The sequence below is a fragment of the Schistocerca gregaria genome, chromosome 6, assembly GCF_023897955.1.
Source record: "Schistocerca gregaria isolate iqSchGreg1 chromosome 6, iqSchGreg1.2, whole genome shotgun sequence".
Lineage (NCBI taxonomy): Eukaryota > Metazoa > Arthropoda > Insecta > Orthoptera > Acrididae > Schistocerca > Schistocerca gregaria.
In genome coordinates this window covers 272,655,698-272,676,867 of record NC_064925.1, presented here as the reverse complement: position 1 = coordinate 272,676,867, position 21,170 = coordinate 272,655,698, and the positions used below count along the sequence as shown (strand labels likewise).

The 21,170-nt window shown below is 37.7% G+C and overlaps 1 protein-coding gene across 1 annotated transcript in view; it reads left to right on the top strand.

Annotated features, from left to right (window-relative positions):
* Positions 1-20,659, top strand: part of LOC126278953 (xanthine dehydrogenase) — a 224,379-nt gene extending 203,720 nt beyond the window's left edge. The window contains exons 22-28 of the mRNA XM_049979232.1: positions 1,530-1,707; positions 13,198-13,326; positions 18,446-18,573; positions 18,680-18,794; positions 19,413-19,667; positions 19,934-20,101; positions 20,342-20,659. Of these exons, the coding sequence (XP_049835189.1) occupies positions 1,530-1,707; positions 13,198-13,326; positions 18,446-18,573; positions 18,680-18,794; positions 19,413-19,667; positions 19,934-20,101; positions 20,342-20,392 (1,024 nt within the window). The 3' untranslated portion in view covers positions 20,393-20,659. The remainder of the gene's footprint in view (positions 1-1,529; positions 1,708-13,197; positions 13,327-18,445; positions 18,574-18,679; positions 18,795-19,412; positions 19,668-19,933; positions 20,102-20,341) is intronic.
* The last annotated feature ends 511 nt before the right edge of the window (positions 20,660-21,170 follow it).

The following is a 21,170-nucleotide window of genomic DNA, read 5'->3' as shown; positions in this document are numbered from 1 at the left end:
TCACTTGACATAGTCAGTATAAATGTCCTACGTATCATCTAACCATATGAGCCACAGATACAAATGAGTAATTGAAATTGAGGCCATGAAATTGTCTGATATAAGTTGCAAACTGTGCCTAACCAACCATCAGTGAAATTTCAATATGTATAAAGTCTGTACATTGTGCAATTGAGTGCAGCTTCATGTGAAGACAACAGTCAAAACCTAGTAAGATGTACATATGTACTAACTATGACAACACATGGGTCACTTAATATGCTGATTAAGTCCAACTGTTTTTACATTGTGTTGCACATAACTGAACTGGCTCACATGCTCCCCAATGGTGGATAGATTGTGTGGACTCAATATGACTAATTAAGAAATCTTAGTTCTGTTTAATTGATGAGATGCACATCTGTTGTTTTAATGAGTCAAATGCATTGTACAATGATACTGCATAGTGTTTTAACATAGTATTGTATTTTAATAAAATTGCTTCTGTTACATTTTTTTTTCAGTGTAGCTCATGAGTAAATGCAAAGTGTCACTAGCACTGAGTGACATCTTCTTGGTTTCTATGCATATTGTTAAAAGCTGTTTTGTGAGATAAGTTTGGTGGATGGACTGCGTAGGTGCAATGTGTGCACTTTGAGGAAGGGTTTTTATAGCCTTTTTCATTATCTAGCTGCAGATTTTATTTCAACAATTGATTGCATTCTATAATGATGTTATATATTATTGTAATGCAGCTAGCATTTTTAATCGCATCAAATATGTGTAATTACAAAAAGGAAGTTCAAATCTGTACCTTCTAATCTAGTTTCTGGAGCTACCTGTGTGTGGATATACATTGTTATGCAAAACAGTATATTACATTATATGAAAGAAATTCTAAAAGCCTCACTCACTGAGAGGAGTCGATTGGATACGGAACACAGTCAGGGGCATACATTTTTGTTGAGTGTAGTACAGCAGAACAATTTACAACTGTGGAATATTATGCGGATAAAGGACTCATCAAAATTACATTGCAACTTAAAAATAAGTTTGTCAGTGTCTGATATCAGTTGTTGGCTTCATTTAATTATAGAGACTCTCACTGCAAACTACACAGTTGTAAACTTTGTTACTGTATGAATAAGATGTTTAGAAAGAAATTAATTTTATATATTTCATTAATTTAAACTTTCAAAAAGTCTTTACAAAATTCATCAGAAAAACTGCATACATCATATGAAACTATTTTCTGTTACATCCACCCCTGTTAGCTGAGTGGTCAGCATGGCGAAAAGCCTCACCATGGGACCCGGGTTCAATTCCTGGCTGGGGCAGATTTTCTCCACTCAGGGAGTGGGTGTTGTGTTGTCATCATAATTTCATCCCCATCTCTGATGCACAAGTCGCCCAATGTGACATCAAATGCAATAAGTATTTGCCCTCAGCAGCCGAACTTCCCCGAATGGGGGACTCCCGGCCCTCAATGCCGTACACTCATTTCCATTCTTCTGTTACATTTGCTCTAAAAATTTTCTTTTATATTTCAGGCAGAACAGATGGAAAAAGAGAGGCCTTGCTGTGGTTCCTACAATGTTTGGAATATCGTTCACTATCCGAGTTCTCAATCAGGCTGGTGCCTTTGTAATTGTGTACACAGATGGCTCTGTATTACTTACACATGGAGGAACAGAGATGGGGCAAGGACTGCATACCAAGATGATTCAGGTCAGTGATGCATGAAGAGACACACAGCTGGCAAATTACTGAAGATGTACATTCCAGCAGACACCTAACTGGGCCAAAGTAAATGAATTTGTATTTTGATTCTTAATTTCTTTCCGAGTGTTTGTGTGCGTGCATATTTAATTACATAAAATCCTTGCGTATTCTCGTATTTGAGAGGAGTAATACTGCTTATTGATAGCCGTAGAGTATAAATTCGCGGAGTTGTTAGATATTAGCAGTAGGATGGATAGGGTGTGTGTGTGCTGTGTGTGGGCGCAGGAGGAACTGGCCATGGTTCGCAAGCAGCTGAGCATGCTTTTGGCCACGGTCAGCCGCCTTCAGGCTGCTGCCTCAAGGTGCAGCGACGGCGGAGGGTGTGGCTCATCGCTTGAGACACCACAGGTGTCGCTTGCTGCGTCTGCTGACTCAGCCGCCGAGGCACCTTCTAGTGTACCCAGCGCGTTGGGGCCGCCCTCACCTCAGGGTGAGTGGCGGACTGCAACGCGTTCACATCACTCGAGGCGGAGGGTCAATGTGGAGGCTGTCCAGCTGGCCTCGCCCATTCGTCCTGTCAGTGGGCAGGTGGCCGCTCCTTCAGCAGTGCCTGAGCAGGCACACGGGGGCAAAGGCTTTCTGGTTATTGGGAGCTCCAACGTTAAGCAGGTGATGGAGCCCCTTAGAGAAATAGCGTACAGGGCTGGAAAGAAATCCAATGTGCACTCTGTTTGTCTGCCTCCAAGATGTGGAGGCAGCCTTGCCTGCAGCTATCGAGCGTACGGGGTGCAGTCGTCTGCAAGTAGTTGCTCACGTCGGCACCAATGATGCCTGTCGCTTGGGTTTTGAGGCGATCCTCAGTTCGTACAGGCAGCTGGTGGATTTGGTGAAGTCTGCTGGCCTCGCACGCGGGGTGTAAGCAGAGCTCTCTATTTGCAGCATCGTTCCCAGAGTGGATTGGGATCCTTTGGTTTGGAGCCGAGTGGAGAGTCTCAACCAGGCTTCATCAACTCTGTGACGGTCTTGGCTGCAGATTTCTAGACTTGCGCTATTGGGTGGGGAATTGTAGGACACCCCTAGATAGGTGAGGGGTGCGCTACACAAAGGAAGTGGCTACTTGGGTAACAAGAGTACTTGTGGCATGCACATGGGGGTTTTTTAGGCTAGGCAGTAGTGCGAGGTGACCTGATGAACACTCACCAGTCGACATGCTGGCAGGGAAATCAGGATGCCCTCAGTATAAAGACACTTCAGCTATCAAGGTATTAGCAGTAAATTTTCAGAGTGTTTGGAATAAAGTTCCTGAATTTACTGCCCTCCAGGAAGCATGTGTCACGCAAATTATTCTCGGGACTGAGACCTGGCTGAACCCTGAGATAGGAAGTTCTGAAATATTTAGTGAGGGTTGGAACGTGTATTGGAAAGACAGATTAGACACTGTAGGAGGTGGTGTCTTCATTGCAGTTGACAAAAATATTGTGTCTACCGAGGTCGAAGTAGAGTGTGATTGTGAAGTTATCTGGACACTTTTAACAGCACTAGGGGAAATAAAGTTAATTGTGGGGTGTTATTACCGGCCACCAGGTTACACCATGACAGTTCTAGAATCATTCAAAGGGAGTCTACATTCTGTATCACAAAAGTACCCAGATCATGCTATATTAGTTGGAGGTGACTTCAACCTACCTAGTCTATGGATTCATTACAGGTGGTACAGACAAGCCATCATGTGAATTACTTTTGAACACATTATCCGAAAACTGTCTTGAGCAGCTAAATCGACAGCCAATGCATAATGGAAATATTTTAGATCTGGTAGCCACAAACACACCAGACCCCATCGACGGTGTCAGTGCTGAGACAGGGATTAGAGATCATAATGTTGTCATTACGACTATCGTTACAAAAGTTAAAAAGTCAGTCAAGAAGGCTAGGAGAGTATTCTTACTAGAAAGAGCAGATAAGCAGTTGTTAGCATCCCACTAAGTAAATGAATCTACTTCATTTACTTTCAGTATGATTGACATGGAAGAATTATGGTCAAATTTTATACACATTGTAAATCACGCATTGGACAAGTATGTGCTGAAAAAGTGGGTTATGGATGGAAAAGACCCACCGTGGTTGAACAGCGCAATTTGAAGAATGCTCAGGAAGCAAAGGCAGTTGCACTCACGGTACAAGAAAGATCGGGAGAATGAGGACAGGCAATGGTTTGTAGAGATTCATGCTGCTGTAAAAAGAGTGACGCGCGGAGCATTCAACTACTACCATCGTCATACCTTAGCAAAAGATCTTGCTGAAAACCCAAGGAAATTCTGGTCTTACGTAAAATCGGTAACGGGTCGAAGGCTTCCATCCAGTTACTCACTGGTCAGTCTGGCCTGGCAATAAAAAACAGCAAAACAAAGCTAAAATTTTAAATTTAGCATTTGAGAAATCTTTCATGCAGGTGGTTCGCACAAACATAATGCCGTTTGAGTCTCGTACAGATTCCCTTTTGGAGGACATAGTGATAGACATCCCTGGGGTTGTGAAGCAGCTGAATGGGTTGAAAATAAATAAATCGCCAGATCCTGATGGGATTCTAATTCGGTTTTACAGAGAGTACTCTACTGCATTGGCTCCTTACTTAGCTTGCATTTATCGGGAATCTCTTGCCCAATGTAAAGTCCTGAGTGACTGGAAAAAAGCGCAGGTGACCCCTGTATATAAGAAGGGTAGAAGGATGGATCCTCAAAATTACAGACGAATATCCTTAACATCGGTTTGTTGCAGGATTCTCGAACATATTCTCAGTTTGAATATAATGAATTTCCTTGAGACAGGGAAGTTGCTGTCCATGCATCAGCATGGCTGTAGAAAGCATCACTCCTGCAAAATGCAACTTGCCCTTTTCTCACATGATATCTTGTGAACCATGGATGAAGGTTATCAGACAGATGCCGTTTTCCTTGACTTCCAGAAAGTGTTTGACTCGGTGCCCCACTGCAGACTCCAACTAAAGTACAAGCATATGGGATTGGTTGCCAAGTATGTGAGTGGCTCGAAGACTTCTTAAGTAATAGAACCCAGTACGTTGTCCTCGATGGAGACTGTTCATTGGAGTTGAGGGTATCATCTGGAGTGCCCCAGGGAAGTGTGATAGGTCTGCTGTTGTTTTCTTCCTACATAAATGATCTTATGGATAGGGTCAATAGCAATGTGCGGCTGTTTGCTGATGATGCTGTGGTGTACGGGAAGGTGTTGTGTTGAGTGATGTAGGAGGATACAAGATGACTTGGACAGGATTTGTGATTGGTGTAAAGAATGGCAGTTAACTCTAAATATAGATAAATGTAAATTAATGCAGATGAATAGGAAAAAGAATCCTATTATGTTTGAATACTCCATTAGTAGTGTAGTGCTTGACACAGTCACATTGATTAAATATTTGGGCGTAACATTGCAGAGCGATATGAAGTGGGACAAGCATGTAATGGCAGTTGTGGCGAAGGCGGATAGTCGTCTTTGGTTCATTGATAGAATTTTGGGAAGATGTGGATCATCTGTAAAGGGGACTGCTTATAAAACACTAATACAACCTATTCTTGAGTGTTTGGGGTCCCTATCAGGTCGGATTAAGGGAGGAAGCAATTCAGAGGTGGGCTGCTAGATTTGTTACTGGTAGGTTTGTTCATCATGCGAGTGTTACGGAAATGCTTCAGGAATTCGGGTGGGAGTCTCTAGAGGAAAGGAGGCATTCTTTTTGTGAATCGCTACTGAGGAAATTTAGAGAACCAGCATTTGAAGCTGACTGCAGTACAATTTTACTGCCGCCAACTTATATTTCGCGGAAAGGCCACAAAGATAAGATAAGAGAGATTAGTGCTCGTACAGAGGCATATAGGCAGTCATTTTCCCTTGTTCTGTTTGGGAGTGTAACAGGGAGAGAAGATGCTAGTTGTGGTATGAGGTACCCTCCGCCACGCAGCGTATGGTGAATTGCGGAGTATGTATGCAGGTGTAGATGTAGAATTCAATCTTTGTGAAGATTATTCTTATTTCTAGTATTGATTCCACAAACTGAGCTGTTGGTTTGGAAAAGAGGTACTTACAACAAATTTGGGGAATAAATATACTGAGAAGCAGTAGTTAGTATCACCTGATTCTTGAACAGGCCTCTGCAAGACATTCTTGAGCTCACACTATAAATAATTCTTAACACCCACTTTTGAAATTGAAATCCTTTAGCGTGGCTTTATGAACTAACCAGAAAAGATCTCAGATGAGATTATCACATGACAGTAAGTGAAGTATGCTCCCTTTTTTTTGTATCATTTATGTCTGACAATATCCACATTGGAAGTAAAGATTTCCTTAGGCATTTCAGCAACTCTGTGATGTGCAGCTCCCTACTGAAATTATTATCAAGTTGTAATACCAAGAATTTCACTGTCAACCTCTTATATGTATATGTCATCACATTTTATACATATGGTGGTATGGTGGTGAGACACCTCTCACAAAGCAGGAGGTGCAAATCATGTGTCCCTTCAAAGTTCAGAGGACTATTTCCTAATGAATACCTTGTTTCCTGCTGGAGAGATATGATTTAAACTACTGTGCAGTATTTTCTATTACACTGTAATATTCTAATTTACTTTGAAGGATACTGTGCTTTATGTCAGATGGCTTGGATAAATCATGCAATTTATTTTTATTTATTTATTTCATTTCATGTTCCATAGATCCTCATAGTGAGTGAATCACAAGGATATGGAATGTGTCAGATTCTGCATAGTTCAAATATAACTTGTATAAATACAATAAAAAAATATAATGTAAATAAAAATCAACTAAACAACTGCACAATGAATTAACAGAAAATTGTGTTTTACATGTTAAGGATGAGTATTATATTTATGATATGGAATGTGTCAGATTGTACACAATTGAAATATATATTACATAAATAAGATATCAGCTAAACAACAGCACATTCAGTTAACAGAACATACTGAATATGTTGCATAAGACTGGACTTATATATTTATAGCAATATTTCACTATTTTATAGGAAATATTGCCCACACCAACAGACTTTATTTTTTAATGAGGTAATAATTCTATCCATTTTTTTTTACTCTAACATGAGGTAAGGATAATTGTGGGGTCTACTACTGATAGCTTTCTGTAGAAGAGCCAATGATTCGTCCACAGAACCTTTACAGCCTATCTTCTCTGCTGCTGCCAAAAAGTGCCTGTTGAAGATTTCTGCAACCATTTCAGGTTTCTTTATAATACCGGTACCTTGTTTGATTTCCATGGGTGTACTGTTCCCCATTTTTTGCCAGTTTCCTGATTTATTACAGTCCAAATTGTGTTTATTTTGTTGTCAGACCTATCAATTTCAGTAAATGTGGCTTCAAAGATAGACATAAATTCATTCAGAAATGTATTATACTTTTTGTTCACATCTGTTTCATTGCAATACACAAGTAGTCTGTGATTTATTGAAAATGAATACTGAAGAATGGGAAAGTGAAATAACAATTTACACTAAAACAATGCTAAAACAAACTAAAGAGTGTGTTGGGATAAGGAGATGGTGAGGGAAGAGGATATGTAAATGAAAGAAGATTATATGGCTGAGGTTTAAGGTCACGAGGGTTGTAGTCACCAGGCAAGACACAAACCTGATCCATGTCACACAAATATTACTTTATTCATAAACTCTGAATAATATGGAACTAGCCTCTCAGGACTCCACAAGATGAAGAACAACTGATGTGCATCATACAAACTAGAATAACATAGAGCATCAGTCAGTGCTGCCCCACACATTGAACACCTCCCACAGATGGCCTCCAGCGGCTGGCCCACATTGATACAGTTGGCAGCCAATTCAAATGCATACACACAGTGTCCCACACTCAGCACACTCACACTTACTAGCAGCAGGATACAGCGAGGTTGGTGAGCACAGAGCATAGAAAAATTTTCTTCTTATGCAGTTCTGATACTGGCACTGGAGACAAAACATTCCAGATTACCTTTAGAGTACTAAAAAAAAACTTAACTCCTGAACAGGCCACGAAGACCCAGCGGTACCGACCTGCGGCCGTGTCATCCTCATCCCAAAGGCATCACTGGATGCAGATATGGAGGGGCATGTGGTCATCACACTGCTCTCCTGGCTGTATGTCAGTTTCCAGACCAGAGCTGCTACGTCTCAATCAAGTAGCTCCTCAGTTTGCCTCACAAGGGCTGAGTGCACCCTGCTTGCCATCAGCACTTGGCAGACTGGATGGTCACCCATCCAAGTGCTAGCCCAGCCCAACAGCACTTAGCTTTGGTGATTGATGGGAACTGATGTTATCAATGTTGCAAGACCATTGGCTACCTTTAGGGTACAGCTGCCACCAAATCAGCATCTGCTACTACTGATATAAAATCTGCACATTTTCAAATCTCATCTCTTGCTCACTTCATATTCTTGATTTTTCTTTTATAAAGACCTATCATGACTTCCTTGTGTCATGATTTATTATTTATTTATTAAGTGTGTTCCAAGGATCTTGTCCCAAATCTTGAGGGAGACTGAACGAATCCAATATGACCTACAAAAGATACACTTTTGGAAATATATTATATACATTTTTAATCAATTAACTATTACTAAATTGCTAGATGCTTTTAAACCTTCATTGGTTGAAATGAACACGCGAGAACTAGAATAAATCTGGGTGACCAGATAATTAAGGAGAGGGTGATAGGGTACAGTTTTAATTTTCTTTTGAACTTTCTAAAATGTATCAGATCTAATCCATGAGTGGTGTTTACTTTACCTGTTGAGCTTCCAAATTTCTTGCTGTACATTTGTTGTGGTTGCTTGTTAAAGATATTTGCACTAGAATGCAGAATCTTAGGAAATACATTGAGGTGTACATCGAAATAATTTTTGTCTGTCATATTATGGTTGAGTTTGTTCTAGTTAATCTGAAATTGATTGTATTATTAATAATGAATGCTATTAGCAAGTAAATATATTGTAAAACAAGGATCAGAATTGCAAAATATTGTAGACAGCTCTCTGCAGCATGTGAAGTTATATATTTATACTTTACAAAACATTCATATTGCTGACCTATTCTGAATCAGTATTGTATTTTCTTCAACTTGAATCCTAGAATAATACCATAAGGAACCAGGAATTAAAAATAAGCTAACACTTATGTCTTCATTTCAGTGGTATGAAAGATACTTGCATGTAACATGCCAGACTGAGCTTGCTTTGTTTATGTATATCATGCATGGGCTATCTTTGGTGACTCACTTGCCTGATTCAATACCTACTTAAGTTCACAAGCCATCATGTTACATGATACAATACCAGTGCTCCTTAAGCAAAAAATCAAAACTACAATGTCTGTGATGTTAATATTTATGGGGTAATGAACTGATATGAATGCCATCCCTTTCCCAACATGCCACACCAACAAATTATGCTTCAAAACATGCATTTTTGAGAGTGTCTTCATTTTATGTGCACCCATCTTCAGATGTTTCCATTTATTTACACATCATGAATGTTGTTTCTTTACTTACAGTATTCTACAGTAGCATCCTTAAAAATTACATTGAAAAATTCTGCAAAACTGTTAGAAAAGAAACAATGTTCACAATACATAAATAAATGTAAACATCTGAAGATGGGATGCAGGGCATCTTGAAATGTCACCATGAACAAATGAAAGCAACTGGTTGCAGCTAATTCATTATTGATCTTTTCACTTTCATCAGTTGCAATGTTCTATTATGTCCACAAAGAGCAAAAATTATTTACTATTGTTAACACAAGAAAGAACAGAAAAACAAATGCATTAATGAGTTAGGTGTAACTCTGCAATTTAGTGTGTTAATAATCACAAACACTATTAGCAAACATTTTTCAAATATTTGTGCAAAAATACTGATGACATAGGCATAAGTTGTTTCTGTAACACTAAATAAATCAAGCCATCCTTTATTAGTTCATTTTAAAATGTTTGAAAGTCTGAGTCACCTGAACTTGGCATACATTTGCTGTATAATACAGAAGCCAAAATGAGGGGGCGGGGGGGGGGGGGGGGGGGGGGGGAAGGTGGACTTCCACATGTGTGCATCATGAGCTGCAAACCTGAGACAAGTCAAGTATTAGCTGAAACATCCAAAAATGTATCCTGGTTGGAGTGAAACACAGGTACTTCACTCTCTCTCTCTCTCTCCCAATTATTTCTTCCACAGGCCAGACTGAAACCAATTGTGAGCTGTATCCTACACACTGGCCGCTCGTTGACCATCCATGATCTACTGCTGATAACACTTTAACTGTAATCCAATTGGATGTCATGTAACTTTACTGTATTCCATTTAGTCTGTGCTCCATTTCTGTTATTAGCAGGTCAGTTTTATTTGTTTGAAATGGCATAATATAGGCAGGCCTTTGTGAGAGTCAAACCTGAACTGTTTGTTGTGAACATGTTTGATTACAACATGTGCCATGAATCTGGTAGTTGTTGATATTGAGTCCTTGCTTAGAATGCTTGGTTACCAGTGAGTTTCATATTTTATATTCCTCATTCTGGATTTAGTTTTGTTTTTGTGATGGAGTTTCACAGTATGAATTTTGCCTTTAGCAGTGAAGACAAAATTTCCTCCATGCTAGAGGAGTGGCATTAATACCACAGTACTTAATATTCCAAGTAGAATTTAATCATTTATACAATCAAAGGTCTTTACAAGATCACAGACTATGATATCAGGATGATTTTCCCTGTTTATCTGTGCCAGGACTTCATTTTGACTGCATGGCCAGAGTGGTAGTAACTGGTTGCAGATTTGCAGAGCACAATATTTACAGTCTAGTTTCAGAAGCATGCAGTTACATTAAATACTTCACATACTATTGTAAAGAGAACATAACTGAGACAAAGTGCATATTTTTTATTTCATTATTATTTTTTAAACTGTGTTTATTGCATAAAGACACAAACTGATAGCTTTTGCAATGTCAGCTCATCTTTCTGCTCACCAGCAAATAGCAGTGAGGTATCATCTGCACAGCCTATCAACTGGGAGTAGAGAGGTACACTAGGAAATGAAAAGGGCCTAAAACGGACATATAGGATACACTGTGCGTGACTGTTTCATATATGTGTTGAATATTTATGACCTTATCACTAATTCTGTAAGTCACCTTTTGTACATTGCTCATGATTTTTTAGGTACGAATTCAGCAGTTGCAGGGATTTGACATTTATATTGTATGCCACAACTTTGCTTAATAGTAACTCATGGTTTACCCAATCAAAGCCTTTAGTGATGTCTAGATATATGAGTGCATTTCTCATACCTTTATCAAGGACACCACATGCTTTATGAAAAAACTCCATAATCGATGTGATCCTTTTGCAAGTTGTTCTGTGTTTCTGTCAGTAACTTGTGTTTTGAGAAATATTCACTAAGATTTATTGGAAATGGATATTAATGGTATGGGTACAAAGTTTGAAAGCTCTTCTTTTGATTATTTTTTATGCATTGGTTTAATTGTGAACCACTTCAATGCATTTGGAAATGTGTTTTTATGCTATTGTTAAACAAAAGAGTAATTATTTTAACTAGTTCTTTATTACATGTGGGGAGGGCACTCAACTTGGGTAGTTCATGCAGCAATTTTCACCATTGTGCTTTGGTGGTGTAATGGTTAGCATTTCTGCCAAGCAAGCAAGCAAGCAAGCAAGCAAAAAGACCCATGTTTGAGTCCTGGCCACAGCACAAATTTTAATTCATTTCTTCTGCTTTGATCATTATCGTAGATAAAAAAAGAGACTTAACTGTCTCAGGGAAACATTTAATTATAAGATTTATTACATATTTGTAATCAGAACACAAAACAAATCATCCTAACATGATGAGCACTTATTCTTTAGGTTATTTATTATTCTGCCAATTTCCTGTACACTCATTTCTTTGAATTCAAAGAGTGGCTCTTGCATAAAGTAGAACTTTACTTCCCTCTCACATCTGTAGTATTAACTGTACTGACAGCTGTATATATAAAATATATATTATTAAAAACATTGCAGCAATACCAGAGAAGGAAAGTTGCTACTCACCATATAGCAAAGATGCTGAGTCGCGATAGGCACAATTAAAAGATTCACGTCCTCATAGCTTTCAGCCATTAAGGCCTTTGTCAGCAGTAAACACACACACACACACACACACACACACACACACACACACACACACACACACGCAAACGCAACTTGCACACAAATCTGCAGTATACAGTGCCAGTGCCAGTGTAGTTTCAGCTCTCTTGAGACTGCAGACGTAGAACAATAAACAAAGGGACAAGGTTACGTAGATGTTCTTCCATGGTAGCACCTGTCATGATGATATAAAGATAGTTAACACAATGAGGGGCAACCACTGTAACCTATTCTAAAAAACATTGACTAGCAACCCCAAACATTAGCTATTGATACTGATAGAGGCCGAAAGGCATATAAATAACAAGCAGCTGTTTTGATGTCTCATCCAAAGGCAGGCTTTGGGCAAGACAACTTTCAAAAAAATTGACCCACAGTCAACTTTGTGAGCAAATCCTCCAGACAAGGTGGGAGTAAGTGTCTATGACTGCTTGTGCATTAACCATAGAGCTAAAGCTGACTGGATGGCTTCTTTATGATATGATCAACGACATAGCCCATTCACTTGCGGAAATTGGGCTACTCAATTCCAATGACATTAAGCAACCTAGCTCTGCCTTAACCTGGTTGTGTAAAGCTACTGGCACTAGCTGTGCCTGTAAAAAGAAAGGGTAGGCGTAAGGTTTGAAGACGATGGGTGCAGTAAAATTGTTTGCACAACCTAACCCTGGGGCAAACACATCTGAAAACTCAGAACACAAAGAATGTAATTTGTGATAAGGCACTTGATCTGACACCAGATGCACAGCATCTGCAAAAGCATCTAACAAAAACAAATTTTTAGTACTCACATAGTTAAACACCAAGTACGTAATGGAATGGACAACTGACTTGTAAAGTGTGTGTGTAAGCACATTTGCGGAAGGGGGGTGGGGGGATGTCAGCCAGCAAGAAAGTGTCTCTTAAAGTTTTGACATTATGTGTGAAGTCTGTTGCAAGTAACTAAGTGGTTTCATTCTCAAATACTGGATGAATATAGTCTATCTACTTGTGCATCATGAGCTCTGATACATTTTCACCCCCACGCAAACCACTTTCAGAAGGAGGTGATTCGTACCCTAAACTGTTCTTTCCAGACAGTGAGTGAAATAAGTACCAAGTTTGGTTGAAATCAATGCTGTGACTTAGAGGGAGCTGAGGAACATTCACTTTTATGATATGTACCATATGACTTTGTAAAAACAGTTAATATCTTTGAAAGTTTTCTCTAAAAAGTTTATATGTTTTTCCGATGTTCTTGTCAATTTGTCTGTTGCAGGTGGCAAGCAGAGTTCTTGGTATTCCTGATAAATATATTCACATTTCTGAAACATCAACAGACAAAGTGCCAAATACCTCAGCTACAGCTGCCAGTGCAAGCTCAGACCTGAATGGCATGGCAGTGTTGGTAAGTTTAATACAATTTATAAGCAAACAACAGCAACATGGAGTTTTATGATATAAAACAGAGGAAGGGATAGAATAGCTGACAATAAGTACTATGGAAATGTGTTTATTACATATCAGCTTGAATTCCAAGACTTGGGAACCACAAGGTATATTAACTGAGAAAAAGTGCAATGTTTGAATTACACATCATCAAATTATTTAAAAGTAAATAATAATCCAGCATAAAATAATACATTTGTATGTGGTTTTCTTACCAGTGACAGCTGGAAACATTCCTATGTGCCAATCAGAAACCTGAAATCTTGTCTTTTGTGGTCAATGATGTTACCAAAGTTTCAAAACAGTACCCACTCTATTGCAATTAGTTCTAGAAACAACTCTTAGACTATACTAAGCCATTTTTATGTTATATCCTTCCTTCAAGGAGTGCCGGTTGTATGCTAGAGAGCTTCTGTGAAGCTTGGAAAGCACAATAGAGGTCATGATGAACTGAAGTTGTGAGGAGTTGTTGTCAAGTTGTGCCTAGATAGTTTAATAATAAAGAACTTTGCCTGTGAAAAGCAAGGATCCATGTTCAAGCCCCAGTCTACCACACTGTTTTAATCAGCTTGGAGACTTCGTAACTGTACATACTCCACTTATAAGTGAAAGATTTATTCCGTATGTAACACCTAGACTGTATATAAACTAAATGATCTGTGATATACTTCTTTCTGGAAAGACTAGTTAACTCCTGAGCAGGCATGCCATTTGCACGTGGCCTACTTTGCACACATGTAAAGAATAGCTGCCTTTATGTTACCAAGGTAAACATTCATGAACAACAATGCAGTTTAATCTTAGTTTCACTAAGCAATCATAAAATAAACTAACATTATATGACCTAAATCATTATTTAATTAAACAACAATAGAAAAAAACTTTCATGTATCTCTCTGTTGCTGCACACAAGTGTTACCCCACAGTAATGACCCACTTGAAGCATTAAACAGCACAGTTGCATCATATCCCTGCCAACTATTTATTTGATTACTAATTATCTTGTACATAATAGCCTCATTGTGGGACAATACTGCTGGCTTAGAATCTGTATCATTTTCTAGCAAGGATCATAAATATTTTCTCACTGGGCATGCTGTTTATTTTATATTGTTGCTGCTCACTTGAAGGTATGATGACACAACTTATTACTGTGTTAGCTGAAGCAATAATAAGGGAATAGGAACTGGCTTGCAACTGTAAAACAATAATGAAATCATATAAAGCAACGTTATTTGTGATTGGTGCACTTTATAAATTGGTTCGCCTGCTCGAGGGTTAGGTGAGCTTGCAGCAGAGTGGCTGTGAAGTGTTGTGGAAATCAAATAGATCATGTCTTAAAATTTTAATTGTACCCAAAGTCGTGTGTAGATGCTCATTTGCTATAGTTTGATTGCATGCTCGGTGATCAATCACTGGAGTTTTTCAAATTCTAGAAGTATCTATCAAGAGTGATCTAAGAATTACCATACATACCTAGTTGTGTGGAAGGAAGGCACCAGATGGGGAAATATTCAACAAAATGTATGGAAATTTAATTCACTCATGATGGAGGTTGTTTACAAAACCTTCATTTAACCAGTCACAGAAATACTCAACAAAATCCAAAGTGGGATGCTACAGCAAAAATTTTGTTCTTTACGAAGTGCTTTATTCTTACAACTCTGAGAGCTCACACCCCAATGTGATTGAAAAAAATAATTTACTTCCTTCAACTACTGTATATTTTGTGTAATGAACACAAGAGAAAAAACTAGAGAAATTTGGATGCATACCTTCCTGGGAAATATCCACAAAAGGAATGGGAGGCAAGGAAAATGATACTGATAGACCGTAAACCTCCCTAAACATGCTATTTGAGGTCTATTGGAATACAGTTGCAGGTGTACCATCAAGAAGAATAATGTTTAGAACAAGTACAAAATACCAGGCATCAACACAAGGAGCGTAGGACAAACAGTGTTCCCACAAACTACCAGCAGCATTGTCACTGAATTCCTTCAAGAGATTCTTTTTTGTCAGATGGTGTCTGTTAATATTGTCTTCACTTATTATGCAATGTTTCCAATGGTGTTGTCATAATGCTGGGTATGTGAAACTTGCAGTGAGAAAGCAGTGGTAATGCTTTTAGGAACTGGAGCTAATAAGAGAAGAAAATAATGATGTAGATGTCACCTATCAGTGTGCAGAGTTGACTACATGCAAAGTGTATATATTCCTTCAGACCTTCTAAAAATGAAGTGGAAGTTTTATAATTGGTGAAAGCAGTTCCTCAAATAGATGGATGCCTGTCATAATTGTTTTGTCTGCAATTCACTTAAGAAATTATTATACAATCAGATTTATCATGTGTGATAAACAAGCTGATATTCCAAGATAAAGGTGGCATTTAAAAGTAGGCACTTTAACAATGTACCTAAATGCCTGTCTAAAACATTACAAAGAGGAAAACTGCCAGTAAGAAAATTTAAAAAATAACTAGTCACATAGGAGGCAGTAAATCAGAAGCAGCTCTGATAAGTAGGCACTTCAGAAAGTAAGTTGTACATGTCATCTCACTCTCTAGCGTAACAGAAATGGCACATCGTCATAGAAGGGCACATGTTCTGGATTTTCTGCAGTCACAGTTCTCCAGTGGTACGTACAACAGTTGCATCACAATGTGTAAGTAAAATGGCACAGTAATTGGAAACATACTTCTAAACTGAAAGTATGTGTGACAGTATGATTCTCATGGACAAAATGTCAAGACTGCACACAGGTTCACTACAAATTTCTTTGTGCTAACAATCTGACCAAGGCTGCACAGACAAGGGTAATGTGGATTGGGAAGGGCAGGTTCACACCCTAATTGGATGGCACCATGACTAATGTACAGTTTTCTACCAATGAGGAATTAATGACTGATAAAAGCTTCTTACTATTCTTTAAAGGGGCTTGGTGACTATGTTGTAAAATAGTGTCATGTATCTGTGTCACTTTGAAGTGTAGTGCAGCATTTAATAAAAGTTGATTGGCCAATCATACTAATGAGTAACTTACTTTTTGAAGTTCTCTTGTATTTGCCAGTGTTCTCCTCCCTAAGAAAATGACTGAACAAGTCAGCATACCCTGCAACAGCAGTTTCCTTAAAAAGAACATTAGAATCTACGAAACTAGAAGACATGAATTATGAAATAAAATGAGAACAGCTACTGCTGAAATTGCCCTTCTGCAAAACCAACTCTTAGGTGAACAGTGGAAGATAGCTTAGCCAGATCTAAATTATTCAAAATTTAGTAAAAAGTGGAAGACTGTAGCAGACATATCTTTAAAAAATAAAGACTGAAATGTAAAAAGGAAATATAGCATGATGATATATTTCTTCTGAATAACTCATTCCTAAAAATTAAGTCACCTCAGGGATACAGAGTGCTTCTAGCATGAGCTGTTGTCCTACAAAACTCATCTCCAAAACTTGGGAAAGAGTCTCGTGTGCCCATGTGGCTGCAACAATTTTGAACTGCTTTTGGAGGACAAAGAGGAAAACAAATACTTAGAAGTGGTAATTTTTCATTAAGTTTGAAAAACAAGTGTGATACTATATCACCTGAGTGAAAGTTGAGGGTTTTATCAACTTTGGAGAATGTATACTAGTTTACAGGAAGAGTAAAATTGTTTATCTTTGTTCTCTTCTGTATAACTGGATTCACACTGTTGAAGTACATGAAAATTACAACACTCCTGCTGGGTGACATTGTCTTGGTGATATTGACTCAAGTGATTATCCAACTAAAACAAATACTGCTCATGTAATACACTGTATACAAATTAATTTCATGTTAAAACTGATGTTCTGTTTAATGACAAGATGATCAACTGTAATTTTTACTGATAAGTTAATGAAAAAGATAATTCCCAAAATTTGTTGACTTAAAAGTGCACTACAAGTGAAACTCCTTGTGTGGAATCTGTGTTATTTCAGAGATCAGTCCAGCTCTGCATTTGTTCTACAATTCAGTAGCCAACACTGTATAATTCTTTAGGAAATAAAATACGTAGGATTTAAGGTAGTGAACAAAGATGTAAACAACTTTGTGCATCCACTTAACTTCACTTTTCCTAAAGTATCACTAATGTAATAACACCCATCACAGAGGAACTTTGTGTCAACAGCTTGAGGGTGTCATATTTTACAAATGTCTAAGTAACTTGAATCATTTTAATGGTGACATTTCCAGTGTATGAAGCTGCGTAGTACAGGTGATGGACATTGTTCCTAACCTGTGCTCTTAATATGAAATGCCAGTTTTTCACTGGCTTTAAGTGACATCATATTCCTCAAAAAGTCTTCTCTGGAAGCTACCTAACTAGCTTACAACAGAATGTCACCAAAATAAATGCATTAAAGCCATGCTTTTGTGCATCCATTACATAAAATGATGTTCATGTGTTGTGAGTGCTTTTGACACTGTAGGGACTACAATGTAATATAGGTCATAGCATGACATTTTAATGAATAGTTAGTTCCTGTTATAACAAGTTACTGTAAGTAAACCTGGATGAACTTAATAAGCTGTCAAAATTGAAGCAACTGTCAAATACTTTGCAAAATAGATATTTGTTCATAATATACGACAGCAACAAAATAGCGACCAGACACAGACGCAGTATGTACATGTGCAAGAACAACTTGATGCAAGTAAACCTTTGTACATATTCTGTGTAAATTATCATCCGATTGACAAAATCTGTACTTATGTATTATTGCCATTTTATAGTACAAAAGAATAATAATCCCTAAGCTACTCACAGGACCTAATTATTCATTAAATGTTGTAAGTACTATAGATTAATGTTTTGTGGGATGGGAGAAACTTTGAGCATCAGCACACTTTTTCTTCTCCTCTGGGACACTTAAGGGCCGAGCAAGTAAATACAGTATAATTCAGAAGAGTTTTCAGCCAAGTGCATTTTGTTTGGCCATTAAATTATTTACAATTAAAAACAGTTGTTGTTATTGTTATTTGTCAGTTTAATTGCTACCTTCTTCTTGTTATTATTGTTAAGGTATACTATTTTCATTTATTTCTCTACAGGACGCATGCCAGAAAATAAAGGATCGCTTGAAACCAATAATAGATGAAAATCCTAAAGGAACATGGGAAGATTGGATTCAAAAAGCTTATCAAGAAAGAGTAAGCCTTTCTGCTACTGGATTCTACAAGTAAGATGATATACTGATAATATTCTATGGCTGCATATTCATAATCAAAGTCAATGCAATAAATAAAAAATATTGACTAATACTTTGTTCCTTCTTTCTTGCAAAGAACTCCAGATATCACCTATGACTTCAGCAAAAATACTGGCAACCCTTTCAATTATTTCTCCTTTGGTGCTGCCTGTTCAGAAGTGGAAATTGATTGTCTAACAGGAGATCACAAGGTGAGATATAGTAAAGTAATACATTCTCATATAGGAAATAAAAATTAATGTGAAAAATTGCAGCATAGAGTAAGAGAAATTAGTTGGCACTAATATGAACAGCTGTCCTGTTAATGTCCACTGTAATAACTGAACAAAATTGTAGCGTAGTTGAATAGGTACAGAGACAAGAATGAATGTCTCATATACTGTTTAATGTAACTAACTGTTACATGTGTCTTTCTCTCTCTCTCTCTCATCTTTTTATTGTTCATTATTTAAAGCTGTCTAAGGTAACAATGAACTGCTGAGTTACCTAAGTGTAAGACATTACCTACTTTGACATTTGCTCTGATGTTGCCCAAACATCTTTAAATTATAAAATTATGGGTAAATTAACTAAACTACCACTATGAAATGCAGCAATATTTAAGGCAGAAGAAAAAAAATAATAAATTTGCCATTATTCATAGTAGAAATAAAGCCAAAGTACACAAGTAGAAAAACAGAATTTACTATATAGATTTCTGTAATATCCCTGCATTAGGAGAAATGTAAACAGTATGTTAAACAGAAAGGGCAAAATTTGCATGTTCAAGCAAAAAATTCAAAATTTTGTTTCCTCTTTTTCCTGTGCAGGTTCTCAGGACAGATATTGTGATGGATCTAGGATCCAGTCTTAATCCAGCCATAGACATTGGACAAATTGAAGGAGGTTTTGTGCAAGGTTATGGTCTGTTTGTGCTAGAAGAAGTGGTAGTGTCTCCAACAGGCACAATGTATTCTCGAGGACCTGGAGCATACAAGATACCTGGTTTTGCTGATATACCAACGGTTTTCAATGTGTCATTACTCAAGGATGCACCAAACCCAAGGGCTGTTTACTCCTCAAAGGTACACATTTCAGCATTCTTATTGGCTTTGAAGTGGCAGCCTTTACTGAAGTATTAAAATTACTGGTTTCAATAAAAGTTTATACTTGAAATCTGCAACATTTCAAAAAACAATAAAGACAAAACAAAATATGATTTTATGCACAGCTGGGATTGTGTCCCAATGCATCCACAGTATTTTAGATTTTGGGTACATTATATAAAACTGACTCATAAACAAGACTGTTACACAATTGAGTAATTCAGTATTTTGTTTGCACATTTCAGGCAGTAGGAGAGCCTCCTCTCTTCTTGGCTTCATCAGTATTTTTTGCCATAAGAGCAGCAATCCAAGCTGCTCGTGCTGACAATGGACTGGATAAATGGTTCCAGTTAGATGCGCCAGCCACAGCTGCACGCATTCGCATGGCATGTGGTGATAAAATAGTGAACAAGGTTTGTATTATATTAATGCCTTTAAAGGTATCACTCAAAATTTATTTTTTTAATTTACAAATCTCAGTAAATTATGTTCACAGCTTTAGTTCTTATGAACAAAAGCAGTTTTGAGTGGAATTATGCACCTTTGTTTCTTACTATTTTGTATTTAAATAGTGAAAGTCCATACCGTAAACAATTTTGTGACTAAAATGAGCAAAGTTGTATGCTTATTAGCTAATGTAACTTATTTTATAGTTCCAGGAGCCTGACAAAGGAACATACACTCCATGGAATGTGGTGTTGTAATCATAATGATGTTCCAGATCTGCATGAGACTGGATACTGAAAAAAGAATAGATATTAAAGAACACACAAATGTTCTTAAATAACCTGTGATATCTGTTTTAAGAAAATTGACAAATGTCATCAAATAGCTTCCATATTTATTATTTTTAATGAATGCTCATGGAATATTTTTAAGTAATTAGTGTTTGGAATGTCTGTATGAATGCTGATGGAGACTGTGATGTATTTTGCACAATTTTGAATTGAAATAAAAATCTATTCTTCATATTTGATTTGTTGCCTGTTTTCAAATGGATTCCTAATTAATTAGCATCAACTTGAAAACTATGGATTTAGCTGAAGTCTTTGTTGCAAACAGTATTGGTAGTTAAGAGATGGTGGAAGGGAATAACCATAACTGCATTGCTAGAAATGTAGAGGGTAGTTTGCAAGTAACAAGACTCAGCAACTGAATCAAGTGAACCTCAGGATTCATGAGCAAAATAAACCACGTGCATGTATGCTTACACAGCCCATCCGACTAGCCGTGTGGTCTAAAGTGCTGTTTCCCGGCACGAATCCACCCGGTGGATTAGTGTCAAGATCTGGTATCCATCTGACTCAGTAAATGGGGGCTGGTTCCCTTTATTCTGCCTCAGTTACACTATGTTAGTGATTGCTGTGCAAACTCTGCTCCACGTACAGGTACGCCATAATTACTCTACCACGCAAACATTTGGGGTTACACTCATCTGGTATGAGACATTCCTGGGGGGTCCACTGGGGGCTGAACCACAGG